General features: G+C 34.2%; 3 protein-coding genes across 6 annotated transcripts in view; 1 reads left to right on the top strand and 2 right to left on the bottom strand.

Moving 5' to 3' along the window:
• LOC105249147 overlaps positions 1-10,721 on the top strand; it is a 105,342-nt gene extending 94,621 nt beyond the window's left edge. For all 3 annotated transcript variants that reach the window (XM_011254402.3, XM_011254401.3, XM_011254399.3), the window contains 10 exons: positions 4,416-6,373; positions 6,550-6,764; positions 8,089-8,353; positions 8,456-8,677; positions 8,780-8,929; positions 9,004-9,111; positions 9,215-9,367; positions 9,436-9,552; positions 9,643-9,744; positions 9,813-10,721. In XM_011254402.3, coding sequence (XP_011252704.1) covers positions 4,416-6,373; positions 6,550-6,764; positions 8,089-8,353; positions 8,456-8,677; positions 8,780-8,929; positions 9,004-9,111; positions 9,215-9,367; positions 9,436-9,552; positions 9,643-9,744; positions 9,813-9,941 — 3,419 coding nt within the window. In that variant the 3' untranslated portion in view covers positions 9,942-10,721. The remainder of the gene's footprint in view (positions 1-4,415; positions 6,374-6,549; positions 6,765-8,088; positions 8,354-8,455; positions 8,678-8,779; positions 8,930-9,003; positions 9,112-9,214; positions 9,368-9,435; positions 9,553-9,642; positions 9,745-9,812) is intronic.
• Positions 10,722-10,783: 62 nt separating this feature from the next.
• On the bottom strand, positions 10,784-12,290 carry LOC105249149 (dimethyladenosine transferase 1, mitochondrial). Its single transcript, XM_011254410.3, has 3 exons — positions 11,591-12,290; positions 11,357-11,510; positions 10,784-11,267 (listed from the first exon to the last, which is right to left on the bottom strand). Exons 1-3 carry the CDS (start codon positions 12,219-12,221, stop codon positions 11,006-11,008), a joined length of 1,047 nt encoding a protein of 348 aa, XP_011252712.1. The 5' UTR covers positions 12,222-12,290; the 3' UTR covers positions 10,784-11,005.
• Positions 12,291-12,310: 20 nt separating this feature from the next.
• LOC109609849 (cytochrome c oxidase assembly factor 3, mitochondrial) overlaps positions 12,311-17,800 on the bottom strand; it is a 134,015-nt gene continuing 128,525 nt past the window's right edge. The window contains exons 1-3 of one of the 2 annotated variants that reach the window (XM_020026884.2): positions 13,291-13,361; positions 12,751-12,841; positions 12,311-12,675 (exon numbers count right to left, since the gene is read on the bottom strand). In XM_020026884.2, coding sequence (XP_019882443.2) covers positions 12,404-12,675; positions 12,751-12,760 — 282 coding nt within the window. In that variant the 5' untranslated portion in view covers positions 12,761-12,841; positions 13,291-13,361 and the 3' untranslated portion in view covers positions 12,311-12,403. Of the gene's footprint in view, positions 12,676-12,750; positions 12,842-13,290; positions 13,362-17,800 lie in introns of those variants that run through there. The other variant, XM_025409674.1, reaches the window with a different exon arrangement.

Genomic DNA, 17,800 nt, shown 5'->3' with positions numbered 1-17,800 from the left:
AGTCGTCATCAGTTACGTTGGCTCCTACTAATAGCAATTACAGTGGTAACAAACTGGTATTATGGCGCAACAGTATTTGCAATCATGCTTCTGGTATATGATATGGTGACCGAAGCAACTTTTCGAAGATCGATATATTTGCTTGCGACTCGCGACTCGCGATACGTCGAGTGATCGAGTTAATATATAGCTTAGCATTACGCTTGAATAAAATTCGCGCCAAGATAGTTGCCAATCTCTCGGAGACATCGAGAGTTATTCGTGTCTTAAAATCCTGTTCGCCAATAATGACTAGAATTGATCCTTATTATATAGCTATAATATCGTCCAATAATTTATAAGCGTTCCTGGAAAATTATATGCAACGAAAGTTATTTGCAAAGATCATAGGAAAAACACATAAAATATTTTAGAGCTGTTTTTGTAAAGTCTACACTTTTCTCTGATTTGTCTTTTATATGCATAAAGTTTTATGTTTTTAATAAGAAAATTTACATGACTCTCTCTTCGTTTTTTAAATATTATATGATTTATTTTTTAGAAAAAGGACAGAAAGATAGAAATAAACTATTTGTAAGAAAAGGTAATATAAGACATTTCAGAGCAAATTTTTTGTTCTTCATAAACGTGTCTTGTGCCTGATCTCTGTTCATGATTGCTCGTGAAATGCGGTTGTGTATCTTTACACTTGCGGCGGTATGTGAATGTGTAACGGAGAATAAAACAAATCCCCTACGATGACTTCCGGTGATCGTGTTTCCGGTGTAAATGCACTGCGTGGTGACGGTGGTGTTAGATAACCGCAAGCGAGCAATACGAAGAAACGTCTCATGGACACGATGCACTTTTATCTCTTCTTCATATCCACCTTCATATCTAATAAACACGCTCGCATACATACGAGTATATGTTTAATACATCAGTTTAAGTCATCAATTTTAAGGGTAAAGTCATTGAACGCAATTTATGAAAATAATCATTAATTATATGCGTGACATTAATTATATATACGTGAAACTCTTCAATTGTAAAAATTTGTATATTCACATTTGTACGTTTAATGAATATTAAATTAAAAATATAAATATAATTAAAATTTAAAATATAAATATAAATCAAATATAATTAAAATTTAAAATATAAATATAAATCAAATATAATTAAAAAATTTAAAATATAAATATAAATCAAATATAATTAAAATTTAAAATTTAAATTCAAAATATTTTCGAGTTTTAATTATTACTTTGTGCAATAAATAATTTCTTGATATTAATATCTCTGTTGCTTGAAATTTATATAAATTTAAATTTATATGTATAATATATATGCAGTATTTTAAAAATATAGAGTACCTCTCCATTCATTGTTTTACACGTTCATCTCCAGTCTTCCTTCACGGCGTTTTAATTAACTATTCCCAGTCTACTTTCTAAGCTCAAGCACGAGCGAGCGCGATGCGTTCGAATTATAAAACCTAAATGCCGATTTCTTTTCCCAGGCGCGAATCTTTTTACGTTCATTTCTCCTCTTCGGGACTACAATCTGTTTCATACACGCGCGCGATACAAATCGTGAATTATTTTCATCAGTTTCTCATTATTGCGCATACAATAATTCAGATATAATGTAATAATGACTGAATGACGATGATTCACATAAAGGATTGCTTTCGCTACGCTCTTTCCACTTTGGAAATTAATAACTGCAGCCGGTCTTGTCGTAATTAAGTTGAAACCCACCTGTTGCACGATTTGGATCACGTTCGAAATATGTAGAAATTCAAGTTTTCATGCCATTTTTATTTTTGTTATTTATTTTTATTTAGTTAATAATATTTTGAATATATTTTTTGAATATAATTTTTTTATTGCATGTGTTTTTCTGAATTTTTTCCACCAACTAGAGAAAAATATTGATATAAGATGTAGATTGAGAATAGAAAAAAATTTAATATATACATGTATTACACGTTGAAATTGAATTAATATACAATTTATGTGTTACTTATAAGTAGTTGGAAAAACAATAAATGAAAAAATACTGAGCACATGGATAAACGGAAGAGAAAAAGATTTTCTCTGATGCGTGTGTTTGAAGAATTTTCAAAGAAACTATCGATCATTATGCTCGAATGTTCGCTGCATCAGCCACGTGCTGCGCCTGTAATAGATGCATCTGATCGAGTATCTCGAGTTGGGAACCTTGACTCCTTCGCGCCGTCGTTGTTTACCCACGGGTCTCATAAATCATCGGTTCGTTCCCTTGATCCGCGCGCATGGTCTATAACCGTGTAATTATGCTTTTTAAAGAGAAAGAGAGAGAAGGAGAGATCTCATGTTTTCACTCTTTTGCACCGACTACATGAGGCTCGATAATCCTTTTTCACACCGGGACGATTCACGATCCGTATATCATAAACCTTCTTTTACGCTCGTTTTATGCTTGGCGATATAAATCCTTGCATGAACGAGGAACCTTGTTGCTTCATCATTTAGCGTTTTTTTTTTACTCAAAGAGCATTGTCTCATTGTCTAGGATCTTTAAAAATGACGTTCTTTTTAAACATTGCCGCACCTTTTTCTTTCTGTTTGCCATTTCTGAATTTTTTTTGCTTCATTGTGTGTTTTACTAGCTTATAGATATTCGGTAAAAGTGCATGAGATGTTCTTTTTTGCGAGAGTATCTTATTTGCTACACAAGTGCTTGAAACTTGAATGCGTTTTGTGTTTTTCAATAACAAATTTTAATTATCTTCACATTTCTAGCAAAATGTTTATATAATTTTATTTTTAATTTAGAATGAAATTATACATTATTATTAATTTAAAATTAAATAATAATTTAGATAAAATTTATATTTTATTTATATTTTAAAAGTCAAGAAAATAGAGATATAAATTTTCGATCTCATAATATCTTAAAATTACAAATGAACTGGAAAAATAAGAAGCATCCATTCATTATTTTTTACTATTCATTAATTTTTTTTACTTTATAATTTAAACTATTTAGCGTCAAATTCGATGACGTAGTTAAATCCGCGTAGAGAAAATTGATTAGCTGCTGCGGCACAACGCTTATAATTAGCTTCGCAAAATTTCGCAGCGACGATAGATCATCCTTTTCCGTACGTGAGATTGATCCGAGCCATAAAGCCATAAACGAAGCGGATCGGTGATTTGCGCAATCGCTTTTGCGACCAAGTAATCACATGCTCAGAAATTCCTGGCGGCTGCATAAAGTGGAGCAGCCGCGGAAAAACCGTTTGAATTTTCTCGAGGCGAGAAATTATGAGCTCGTTTACGCAAAAGTACACTTTCACCGATCGTTAGAGATGCGAATTGAAGGGAAAAACCTCGATGTTAATTTTATATTAACTTGGCGTACAGAGAATACATCGCACGTGGTGACAATTGAATGGAGTTTGGATGAGATTATGTTGATTAACTAAAGAAGAACTTTGTTCGTGATATTTGATGAGTGTAAATAACTTTTAATAGTCTTGCTTTTAATAGTTTCTGCTTGTGATAAATTCAAAATTAATTGCAAATATTAATCTAATGGAAATATATGTGTGATAAAAGGAATAATATATAATTCATTTAAAATAGTTTATAAATACAACATAATTAATTTTTTCACGTAAATTTATTATCTTTCAACCTTAAGAATATAAATGCAATTATAATATCATAATGAGTAACTTGAATGAATTCCCTGTGCGAATTCATTGTTATAAAATGATATCGTCATAAATCTACATAAAAAGCATCAGCTTTCTTCAGACGTGCATCCGGCTAAATTTTGATATCAAATCACCGAGTATATTTTTCACGCGTATCCAATTCCAGTTTCATGCTTCACATCTGCGGTTTTCCTTCCTGGCATTTGACAGAGAGTCATGAAATAAACGGAAATTCTCGCTTTATGAAAGAGAGAAATGTATCTGTTACATTTGACACAAAGCGCAAAGAAAAGATATAAAATAAATCACCGAACATAAAATTATATATTTATTATAGATTGCGTGATTCTCGCAGAATCATTATTGCAAGCGTAGCACATTAATTCAATTTTATAAATAAATTCTAAAACTATATTTATATCAAATAAGGGAATAATTAATGTTTCATCGGAAATCTCGATAGTTGATTTTAATATTTATATTTAGATTGAATATTTTTAAAATTTTTCTTAATATAAATCTATCATTAAAAATACATTATAAGTATATACTATATCAATCGATATTAACATGACATTTAACATTTTTTTCCTTTTATATTCTGCTCAAATATAATTATTAAAAGACGTTTTATAGAAGAAGAATCATTGTGCATAATTGAGAATTAAAATTTCATGTCACTTCAATTACTCGCTTTATTTATTGATTAATTTGACTGCGTCCGCAGAGAACTCGAGAAAATCCCTCTTGACACGAAGCCAAAGCGACCGGTCATTCAGTAGACCGGACGTCTCGGCGGGTGATGTGCTCTTCTCGGACACGATGCGATTCAGTCTGAGCAAGAAGATCAAGTCGCCGTCGTCGCCGTCGCCGTCGTCACCCATGGGTACATGCGCAGTCTCGCGCGAGGACGCAGATAAGGAAAGTCCGCTGGAAAGAAAAGACAAGACAGAAGAGGTCGAGGCAGAAACAGGCGAACTTAAAGAGTCCGGTTGCGAGATCGAGGCGAGTGAGAACATTAAGATAGTACTCGAGAATAAAAGCGTTGACGATGTCGAAAAGGAGTCCGACCCGCCATTGGACGCGCGTAGCGATATTTCCGACGTGAGCAACGAGCATTTCCGCTCGATGAGACCCACCAGCTGGTCCCCGCCACCTGGCAGGCAAAGACATCGTTTCAAGATCGGTGATTCCAATACGGATGAGAGTCCCGTCAATTCGATTAAAGACCATCGGAGAACAATTTCATCGGCATCCACAACGTCGTGGAACTCGACGAGCTCGTACGGTTCCTCAAAGATTGAGATCAACTCCCCCGAGAACAACGTCTGCAAGATCACAGTGAGTCCGCGTTCATCACCGCTAGTCCATCGGTTGCAGATCGGTCCGAATTCTAATTCAAAGGGCGCTAGAAGAACATCCATCCTGATCAACGGTGATCAGAGTACAAATGGGGAATCGGCGCGGGATAACAAAGTGACTATCAGCGTCGGTGGAGAAGATAGCGTGTGTAATCCGACTGTGATCTCCGTGAACTCGGAGAATCCGCCGAAGATCCAGAGCTCCGCGGAGAATCGCACTCTAGTGATATTAGAGAATTACAGATCGAATATTGTAGTGGAATCGGCAAACGATGACTCGCGTCCTAAACAGATTGGAAAGGATAATCACGTCGTCGAAGGCAAGACGAACTCGAAGACGAATAACGAAGAAGCACCTGCGTCGACCAGCGAAGAAATATCCTCGCTGTGTCGACACGCAGAACAATCGGCGCCGAATTTCGAAAAACAAAAGAGATTGAGCATCGAAATGAAGTCTTCGGAAGTTAATCAGTCTTCGAGATTTTACACATCCGACGAGAAAGTGATGCGTTCGGAGTCTAAAACGCGATTCAAAGACGTCGAAGATTCGTCCGGTTTGTCGAAAGAAGCTCTGATTTCTAAGCTTCTTGAAGATTCCCTACGAAAAGCTCGCGAGAACGGCGAGATCCTTGACGAGGACAGCGGTCAGGTCATTCTGAAGATCTTGAAGCAAAGTTTGCTGAAAAGTAAAGAGTACGAAAGCTCCGAGTCCACTCTCGAAGCAAATTACTCGCGAGCGTCCAGCCTGAACTCGGACGGCGATTTCATCTCGACGAATCTCTTTCTCGAGGAAAATCCCTACGAAGTAATTAAGGAACCGATCTACGAGGAGATACCTGACGAGCCACCGCCATTGCCGCTGAGTCCGCCACCCACGGAGGATTACATCAAGGATAGAATTTATTTTGGCGACGTTGAATATTACAAAAAAGTGTCGCCGGGTCAATTTCTTGGCCCGTATTTATCCGAGGAAGTTTTCAAGAAATCCAATTCGGAGGATCTAGCCGAGGCCTACTTGTCCAAGAGTCCCGAAGATTTCTTCAAGAAGATGTCGACGTCGCCCGAGGACGAGAACAATATCTCCACAAAATTCGAGCTCTTGAATTTTCTGATGGACTCTAAAGACCACACACGTCCTGCGGAAGAGGACGAGGACGAAGACGAAGATGAGGAAGATGATGCCGAGAGAGACTTGGAGGCTCTGTACGAGCAGAAGGAGACGAGCCTGGGCGATCTCAGCTCTAAAAGCTCGCAGATTTCCAACGTATCCGACAGCAGCGAGGAATGTAACATCATTCTAACGAGCTCCCCGGAAACGTTAAAGGTAAGTATAGCGTAAATATTAATCAGCGAATAAATATCTATAAAAAGAAGCTTTCTTTTCAAGATTTAAAAAATGCCTAGATACGTCTATTAATATTTAATATGTATTTTTAAATCTTTCTCATTATGATCTAATCTCAGAATTCTGCATATTATTTTTGCATATTATTTTTGCAGTCGAGAACAGTCGATATAGAGAGAACCGACAGCGGAGTCGGATCCGAGAGCAGTCAAGCCAGCAGCACTCGTGGTGTTGCGAGACGCTGGAGAACAGGCAATAACGTCTCTTCCGGTCCAAGAAGCCTTCTGGGCGGGATACCACAAGTGATCTCCGGTACTGCGAAGCTGTGCGAGGATTGCGAGCAGCGACTGGATCCTCTGATAACGGACAGGTAGATTGCAAGAGTTCGACTTGGCGATTGAGAGACCGTTACAATGTTTCGATATTATGCAGATGTACACTGGAATGTACCTTAATAATCGTATTTCCAATGTCGCGGATAAAAGTTACGGTAAAAGTTAATTAATTGTGTAATTCACTTGGGAACTATCGTATCTGATAAAAAGATATTGCTTTTAAATCATACAGCAAGAATTATATAAATAATCATTGGAGAAATATATGTTTGCGAGAAACGATCGCGCGTGTGATTAACGATTCTGCTTATCTTTCTCTTCTTTTTTTCTTTTACGCGTACGACGGTATATTATTTAATGCACGAATGATACACATTAATAAGCGAAATCAAGCGTTTCAACTTAGCTCGCATTTATAGCTTTTCGCGAACCGTTTCAGTCGCAAAATGAACGCGAATGTTTCCTGAAACTTGTTTTTAATGCGTTCAACATCCATGTAAATCGTAAACTGTTATCATTCTTAGCCGGATTCGCGCTGATAGCGCTCGATGATCCGGAGAGAAGATATAACGGTTCGAAATCCTCATCGGGGAGTGTCTTCCACGGCTAGCTAGGTTTCGATCGTGAGAGATTCAGTTTACTGCGAGTTTGGCTCCGGAATTCGCTCGTTTCGCTCCGAACAAAGTATAAATTCTCGAATAAAACGCCGTTTTACCTATTTCGACCACCTGGAGGTGCAATCTCGCGGATCGAGGAACGAATGTCGTTTTGTTACGGTTGCGGATTTTTCGCGGTCGACCCGCATCCGTCGCAGTAATCTAAACACCGGTTCTCTTGCCGTGAGAAATTAATCGGGGAACCTTTTCCTCTCTTTCTGAATTATCGCCGAACCGAATTCTTAAAAGCCATGATTAATTCATTTCTTTTTTTGCACCGTTTCTTATGCCTTTTGATTGTGCTTGTATCAAAGTGAGATAACTCTGGTGGACTCTGTCTCTCTGTCTCTCTCTCTCTCACATTATTGATGTATTTGGAATTCGTGCTGATAGATTACGCGACAAGTGCAAGAGACAGCGGGCCTGACTTTCTCTGGCTATCGATTTTATCCGCCTGAAAGCGAAAGTTCTTCGTTATCGAAGAACGCGGTTGAAATGTCTGATGAATGGATAATGCGATACACTTGCGTCTGGCAAGTTGCATGCGACAGTCACTTTCATCTGCGATCATGGATTATGAATACAAATTCGATCGTGAACTTTATCGCTATCCACTTTCATTTGACGTTAATAAAATTATTTTTAAATAATATCATCACCAAATGCATCGTATATAGATATATTTCTATTTTGTTTATTCCAGCGGCGTGGTTTACGCGCCTTTCGTGTGTCGGAAGTGTTCGAAGAAGCGCGCGGAGCGGAAAGAGATTATCACGGAAATCGTGGAGACCGAGCAAAAGTACGGCAGAGATCTACAGATCATACTCGAGGAGTTCCATCGACCGATGCTAAGAGCGGGTCTCCTCACGTCGGAGCAACTGTCGGCGATCTTTCTGAACGTCGAGGAGCTACTCGAGCATAATATTGTTTTGGCTGAGAAATTAAAGGACAGCGTGGAACTCGCTCAGGTAAAACATCGCTCGAAAAATCTATTTTACTTTTAGACACATACATGTTGAAAAAGTTTACGCTGCAACTTACATTTATATACGGTTTCTTCAATCGCACAGGAATCCGGAGATGAGGATCTTCTGACGGTGGACCTGGGTAAGATCTTCCTCGAGTCGGAGAGGATGCTTCACGCTTTCGAGAGCTATTGCACGCGCCAAGGCAGTGCTAGCTTATTATTGCAAAACTTGGAAAAGGAAAAGGAGCTTTTACGCATTTTCCTCAGGGTTTCTCAAATGGAAAACACGGTTTTGCGAAGAATGAATTTGAACTCCTTCTTAATGGTAACGTCATGTAATCTTCTGATTAGTCTCTTAATTCTCTAATTATAGCTAATTATTAGAGAGAGAAGAAAAATGCATCTTATTTTTAATTACTTTTTTCAGGTTCCTGTCCAAAGAGTTACGAAATATCCGCTTCTGTTGGCACGTTTGCTCAAGGCAACGCCTTCTGTTCGGCCCGATATCCAAGAAGCTAAAAAGAGACTTAAGCAAGCTCAAACGAACATCGAATTACACTTGGAACACATGAATGCTGTAAGTACAAGTTGCGTAATATGATGCAAAAAATTGTTTCGTGAAAAGAGATAATATATGTTTAATTATAATAGGAGGCGAAAGATGTTACATCGACGAAATTATGGAGAAGAATATCGATTATCCAAAATGGTAGACGGCCCATCGGCGAACAGGATATGGTGAATATCAAGTTGAGAAAGGTAATACAATTAAATTTATTTCGTGTACTTATTTAATTTTGAAACAAAATAATATTAATATGTATTTCTAGTCATTTACTATTGATAATAAAATTTATGCTAGATGGCTGTCGAGATTTTGGAATGGGCTCACGAGGAAGCTAGATTTGTTCTCGAAGGGCGTCTTCTGGTGGCACAGCCGACTGATAATAATTGGAGACGCGGTCGAACTGTCAAACTCGCACCTGTCACTGCCATGCTTGTCACAAACGGCAAGGTAAACATATTATCAATTTCTTGTATCTAATTTTATGTACAAGATAAACAAAATTCGCATATTTTCAGCCAAACGCTGAGTATCCTGAGTTTAACGACGATTCGCTCTTTCCTAAGCACATAGGGATCAAGGAAGCTACTTTACTTCTAGTTAAAGAGAAACTTGGACGATATTCTTTACTACGTGTGAGTTATCATATTCCATTGTAATTTTTTATATTTATATATACTTAATTATATTAATAATCATGAATCTATATTTCTTATCATATTCAGGAGCCGCTATATCTTGATAAATGTATAGTGTGCTGTGAAACGGATCTCGAAGATTATTTCGAAATACAAGAATTGTCTTCCAAGGAGACATTTATATTTAAAGTAAGATATTTATGAGCAAATTTATCGACGAGATGAAAATAAAAATGACAAATTAATTTATATTATAGGCAGAGGACGGCGCGAGAACGAAAAGGTGGTGCAGAACGTTACAGGCTCATGCACAGTCACTCGGTGCTTGGCGTAAACGTCGAGGAGCCCTTCCCAACATCATGATCTGCGGAGTAGCAAGAAATTAACAAAGCTTTAGATGTAATAAACGCGTATGTAACTTTACCGCGTGTGTCGTTCGTGAACACGCTTATCTTGAAAATAAGATTTCCAACAGCGGGAAACGTCCTAAACAATTACATGAATGCGTACACGATCTCCAGAATAAGTAATCATTTTTTGGAGAAAGAAAGAGAAAAAGAACGCGCTGGACCAAAGGATTTCCTCGGCTCATCGACACGCGACTGTCGACGAGCAACACGTAAGTCTAGTTTTTATCGAATTCAGGTATAATCACCTGCATTCGGTCGTTACAGTACGTTGCAGAAACTTGAGTTTCCTATGTCCACTGTAATTAGAATGTTACGTGACGCTGACTCGCGCACGATTCCATCGATTCCTAATGAATAATTCTAAGTATCTATATATCATATCTCTATACGCATAGAATATTATTTAATATCTATAATTATATCCTCCAGAAAACGAGTAGCTGTGATATCGACCGGTGTATTGGGTATAACATTTTCTTCTCGCAGATTATTTATTAATATTAAGATCCTTATTCGCCTTTTATTTTTCATTTGCGATTCTTTTTTCCAGTATCGCGCTTTATGAAAATGACAATAATAGAATAGATTTTATTAAATCCGAGGTAATAGGGTTTGCAAATTAATAATATCAAAGGAATAATGATCGCGTGAATTATAAAGAGAGAATATCATAATAAATACTGTCTCGTACAATCAGTGAGCATTGAGGATTTTCATAAAATTAGGAACACATCTCTCTCTTTTTCTCTACAATTATATATATATATATATATATATATAAATTTTTTAAAATAATTAACAGCATTTTTACTACATCTAACATAAGGAAAAATGCAAACTGTACATTGTACTATATTTTTATTTAATAACTAAGCCATAGTATCATATATGTATATAAATGTATATTTACAGAAAAGTTTTCACAATTCTATAACCGAAATTTATTGTAACAAATTAGTCTGCTGCATTACAAACCTGCAATTTAATAAAATTTAAATATGATGTGTTCGCATATTTTTGAGTATAAAAAACCAACTTGGTTAGATACTCATTTCTTCCGGCGTTTCCACATAATCCTCGATTACAATGTCTCTCGTATTACTTAATGGTAATAAGTGACGGGACGCGTGATACTCGTACAAACCGATCTCCGGATGTTTCTCTACCAGATACTTATAAGCAGTTGCTAGCCTGTCGATGTCATGTACAGTAAGCTGGAAGGCCCTAAGTTTTGGATCTAAGTCAGACAATTTATACATCATTAGACCTAACTCCTTACGACAATCCAATGGGAATAAAGTCCTGCGAAACAAAAAATGATGACAAAAACTTTATTCGTCATAATTTTATTTATTATCGCAATTAATGAATTAGATAGCAAATAAACTTACTCGATGCATCGTATGCTGTATTTCTGTCTGAAACTGAACACGTGCCTCGTTATTTTTTCAAAGAATTTAAAATCATGTTGCGTGCGCGGCTTGACTAAAGGGGTAAACGATACTACTCCCACATCGACATCTGGCTTTGGAACAAAAGCACTGCCTGCGAATTATAAATTAAAAGTTACAAATAAAAATTCGTAAAATAAATTTATATAAATACGAAGTAAATTTTTCGATTACCAGGTATAATAAAACGAAGCACTGGAAATGTCCAAGTTTGTGCCATTACCGATAGTCTACATCGTTGATGATGTGAGACATCAGCCACCAAACGTTCTGCTACCTCTTTTTGAAATGTTAACGTCATTTTCGTTCTACCAAATGCCCAAGGTCCACGACGTTCAGCTATCGCGTGTAGCCATTTAATTATGAGAGGTGTTGATACATTGAACGGTAAATTGCCTATGATATAGATATCCGGATTTTTATCGTCCCAATCTCTTTTTTCTTCCATTGGAAATAAATTTTCCAGATTAATTTTCGTGATATCGTCATATATTATGTCCATTTGTCCATTAATCGCACCAAATGAGTCCGCTAACATGTCTAAAGTCGGCTTAAATCTACGATCTTTTTCCACGACTACTAATCGTTTTGGAACCTGTTTTAAGATAGATCGAGTTAATCCGCCTGGACCAGGACCAACTTCTAATACTTGACTCCCAGTAAGATGTCCTGATTTTGATATAATTTTATCAATCAATCTTTGATCCAGAAGGAAGTTTTGAGACAAACGTTTTATAGCATTCAATCGGTATAGTTTTAATATGTCTCGGATGGAAGGAAGTGGCGGCAATCGTGCAGCAGACATTTTTAAGTAAATATGCAGTGCTTATAAACAAATATAATAATAATAAATAAATATAGAATATGAAATCTTTGAAAAGAATAACTTTAAATTCTTTATCTATTTATGCTCATCTCTATTCTATTATACGAAAGTTTTATCATAAAAGTTTATGCAAACATGAAATTTTTTCGTTTAAAATCAAACTATTTAGGTAGCTCGATCGTCTTTTCTGGTTCCTCAAAATCATCTAAGAATTTTTCCTGTTTAACGGAATATATTGTATATGTATAAATCCCAAGGACTCCAAAGGTTAAGGCAAAAGCCAAACGATTATTAGATTTACGATATCTCAGTACTTTTTTTGCTCTTTGCAGATTTTGCTCCTCTAAGCGTTTCATGTAAATTATATCTGTAAATTTGAGTTTTTCTGCATCTTTCAACAAGTCAACTTTTGGCATATTTTGATTTTGACTATCTGTAGACAAAATAATTAATTTTATTTATGCTAGGAGGAACCCACCATATAAAATGTTCAATTTAAGTCATTCACCCGTTCCCATTTCCAGGCACCAGTGTTTGTAGATAAATTCCGGTGAAGATATCGATTCTTTTTGCCAATTGAATCCTGAATTGGTCAAGACCTATAAGATAAAAAAAGGACACTTTTAGTTATAAAATCTTACATATTTATATTATATTTGTTACAAAATTCTACTGAATAATATAAATTGATTTGCAATATATTTTAGATTTTAATTTCAGATCAATTTTTTCAGTATTTAATAGTAAATAATTTTAAAGATTAAATATAAGAATATTTAATGACAAATAATTTTAAAGATTAAATATAAAATATTTAATGATTTAATTACAGAGTATTTATATTTTTAAAATTATAGAAAGATAATTCTAAATTTTGTTTGAAAAAGAAATTTCTGAGATAAGAATTTTTAGGTTATCTGTAATTTTCTACACAAATCATCCTATATATGACAATTATCTAAAAATATTAATCATGAGGCGCTCTAAGAGCATTTTATAACAAGATTAAAATCTCCAGTTTATATATATGATTATAAAAAAAACTTACAAGCTCGTTTTACTTTAGATTCTTTTACACATTGCGAGATTATTTGCAACCTAGCACAATATAATGCAATGCTGCCATCGCAGCGACGATTTTGTGCAACACGTGATGCAACGAAATAGTTTTAAGCAGCTCCGTCGATCTCATTACACTTGATATTGATTCGATTTCGGAAAAAATGAATAAAACAAAGCTTATATTCAATCGTATGTAAGTAAATTATATTTTAACAATATTTTAACAATATTGTTTAATTGCTTATAGAGCGCTTTGCAATATTTAATATTATTAGATGACTACAGGTGGAACAAATTAATAAAATTACTCGAAAAACTTTAAAAAAAGTTACATGCAGATAACTTAACCAAAAATTTTAGATGAAAATTTCACTGGAATAAAATTTGAAATCTCTTTTATAATTTAGCGAAAAATTGCTCAGTAATACTACGTTTGATTTTGCATTCACAATTTATTTTTTCAATAGCATTTTTAATGTATTTTAATAATTAAGTTTGTATATTTGTATATGTATATACTAGAATTATATATTAGAGGCATTAAGTTTTAAATGATATATCTAAGTTTACGATATTTTCTCTCAGCGATCTTTTCGATTTAAATTTAGCAAATTAAAAATTTCAATCATACATGTATTAACATCTTATAATAATTTATTTTGATTAAATTTTTAGCAAGCAAGATGTTAAGCAGACAAGAGTTTGCAGCAGATTCATTATTGTAAAAAGTTGATGTCAACCAGCTTTATTTTTGACACGGCGAAAATTATCTGTTTAAGACTACATAAGGTAAAACTTTACGAATTCTTTATATATAATAAGATATATAAATATATATAATAAGATATATAAATAGAATAAGTGATATAGAAAAGAAATATGAGATGTGATTAAAAGTTAGAGAGCCAAATATATGTAAAATTTCAAAATATAATACTTTTATATTATAGAAAAATAGAAAAGATACCGATATTATATTTCAATGACAGTTCTAGCATTAAAAACAAAAAGTCACTAAGTCGACAATAGTTATTATAAAGAATAAAAGAATTGGAGACTTTCTAATCACAAAAGAGGGATAACTCACGAATATTTATTTGAACAGATATTCATATAAAAAAGTCTAAAAGTATATTTTTTTAAGATTTAATCGCAATTTCAATCAGGCATGGAAATAGAAGACATGTCGATTTGATTAGTGATACGATGCTTAGAGAAGATCTATTCCCTTGCAGTATAATGGGCTATTGTATAGAAAGTGTACATAGTCTATTCATTGTCAGTAGCTGTATCTGTAATATTCTCGTCGTCGTTGTCGTTGATCGATCGACTGCTCCTTTTCGAGAGGAGCCTGACAGCCGTGCGCGTTGCGCTCTCACGTACTTCACTCGGTACGTTAATAACGACGTGCACGCGCGGAATTCGATAGATTGCGAGCGATCCGCCGTTGAAATTCGACGTACAATCGGTAGTCGGTTCGCAAGTGGATTAGATGGCTCGGATAAATTTTCAATTGGATCTTGCCAAGCTCTCCCCTAGAGCAACTGACGTTACGATTAGGCGCTGGCGATATATTAAATAGACATATTTCACCGTAAGGAGTATTCGAATACGTATTTGCATCCTCGCATTGGGCATTAATTGAAAAGAGAATGATCCAAGTGTTAGTCAAGGAATAGGCCAGGTTTTTAAAATTTCGATTAAAATTGAATCTCCTTCGAATGTTTCTATTTATTGTCTGTTTAAAGTAAATTATTACTTTTATAAGCAATCGAATATTATTTTTGAAAAATCAACATAATATTCGATTGCTTTAATATTTTACTTTAAAAGTCTTAAAGTTAAAAGTATTAAAGTTGATAGAGAGGGCACGGTACATTGAAGATGCGTAAATAATTTGATAAAAACTTAGTAGGTCTTGAGTCTTTCAATAATCGGCGTACATCTGGCATGCTCATTGTTTGAACTTGTGGAATTGCAGTTTTTTCGTAAGCGGAAAATTAATGCTTCGACATACGTTAAGCTCTCGCAATCCGTATCCGTTGAACATATCGTGTCTGGTCCGAAAACAGCACAAGTATCTCCATTTCCGTGGATTTATGAGCGTACCCGTTTCAGTTTATACCATGTCCCATTTGCTCCTGACTGATTTGTGATCTTGGTAGAAGAGTTACAAACTCGTGTGACATTCGATGCTAAAATACTTCCCGTCTCTCTCTTTCTCTCTCGTCTGTGTCGCGCGTTTTATACATCTCTTAAATTTTACCAAAGATAAGTTCAGATTTTGTTATCTCTTAAATTTTTATCGAGAGTAACGGCGTGTATTATTTCTGTAAGTTTTAGACATTATAATCTTCCTAACTAAATTTTTATACGACGCAATATTTTGTTTTATTATCTACCTTAATAAGGAGAGAAAGGACTTGCTTCAGTAAATTAATTTCGAAAAATTTTTATTAACTATATCATGCGGATACTATTATGTTTTAAAAAAATAATCACGATGCAATGAAAAACAAATTTTATACATTTACGTTTTATTTTTATACGATTTTATTACATTTGAAATATATACAAATTTTCTGATGAAAAAAAAAGAAAAAAAGCAAATTTGTTCAATTTATATAGAAAAAAAGAGTGTGATTATTTAATAATATTTTATTGTTTATTATGTGTGTATAATTAATTTTTTATAAAATAATCGGATAATCGTTGCGTAACGATTATAACGATTGCGATAGCGATTTGGAATTAATTTTGAAATTAATGATTACCGGCATCAAGCTATTAATGCGAATTTTCTTGTCCGTTCTCGTCTATTTATAATGTGGCACCGCGATGCCATAATAATGCATCGATTTACGGATTGGCAATATGTATATATATATATATATATATATATATATATATATATATATATATATGCACTACGTCTATTAACATTTTCAGGATGTTCAACGTTTCGAGACAACGCTCCAATTATAACAAGTTCTCTATCGGATTTCTACGTTCATTGTTGCCGTATCATTAACATCCGGATTATCCGACACAATTTTCATGTCGCAATGTGCAATATATTCGATATGATGCTAAACTACATATATTAACGGCTGAATTGCAATTCATGGAGAATATAATCGTTCGATTATTATAAATCGTTATTTTCACAATTTTTCACAGACAAACTTATCGAGAAAATGCTCGCGTACGCTTTTAAAAATTGATCCCCTTTTAAAAATTGAACGTATTTTCTCGATCGCACGTGTTATGGGTCTCTCAATTATCCTTTATTTCACGATCGGGTCAACTGAGAGTAAAGATTGAATCTCCGAAGTAGAATCGGCAAGTTTACATAAATACAGAATCCATCAACAATTAAAAGGTAACACGATCGTGCAATCGATTTGATCACCGATTTCGATTTTCCCCGTTAAATAAATAAAGTAAGTTAGGACGATCCGTTCTTTTTTCAGGAGATAGGTATTGCTTTCCTTATGTTCCTTCGTCAGAAATTGCGAGCCCGTAAAATACAAGATTTGCGTATGCATGAGGATTTTTTGTATTAATAATTCAACGAATATCTCTTTGCGCAGAGCAACCTATTATCGATTTCGCGGTAACAAAGTTTGCCGTTGGAAATTAAATTTCGGCTTTAGATGGAAAATATCCCTTTATTTTGGCATACAAAACTGAAAATTTCAGAGTAATTCTTACGATACATTAATAATTCATTCAATGCCTTCTTTTAAATTGCAATATATATATTAACGGTTCCTCTATTTCCATTATGAGAAAAATGAAGCCACTTATTAATAGATTTATTTTTAAAATTGAAATCATCGAAACAAAATCTGAGTCAGAAACTGAATCAGAACAAAATTTTTGAAGTTTTTATTTCAAATAATGTCTATTATTTTTTCGAAGTTTGTATTACACAGAATGATACAGCTTCACTTTTTCTTTAACAAACTTCTATAAATTTCTTTTAAAACAAGTAGATTAGTGCAATAAATTGCTTTTCTGCTTTTACTGTGTTTTGAGGAAATATGTATATATAATTTTTTTTAAATAATCATTTCAAACAATTAAAATTCCATGATTATTGATTTCGACAAGATAATTTGATAATAAAATTTAATCTATAATATATGTAATTATTTTTTTGCGAAGCTATAAAGAGTAGAAACATGAGATGAAACATTTTTTTCTTTATGATAAATTTAATCGGATTCCTCAAAAACACAGTAAAAGTAAAAAAGCAATTTATATCTGCATTAATCTACTAGTTTTAAAAGAAATTTATAGAAGTTTGTTAAAGAAAAAGTGAAGCTGTATATATTAAAACTTCTCGTTAATTAAATGATTATGATATCTATCGCAATATCATAAGTTATGATTAAATCAGTTTAATTTATCACATATATAAATTAGCACAAATTATATCTTTAATATAAATGAAATATTTTATACAACAAATTATAGCTCTCTATTAGGCA

This window comes from Camponotus floridanus, unplaced genomic scaffold, assembly GCF_003227725.1.
Source record: "Camponotus floridanus strain SB8 unplaced genomic scaffold, Cflo_v7.5 scaffold28, whole genome shotgun sequence".
Classification (NCBI taxonomy): Eukaryota; Metazoa; Arthropoda; class Insecta; order Hymenoptera; family Formicidae; genus Camponotus; species Camponotus floridanus.
The sequence above is the reverse complement of the archived record's forward strand: the minus strand, read 5'-3'. Positions and strand labels throughout refer to the sequence as shown.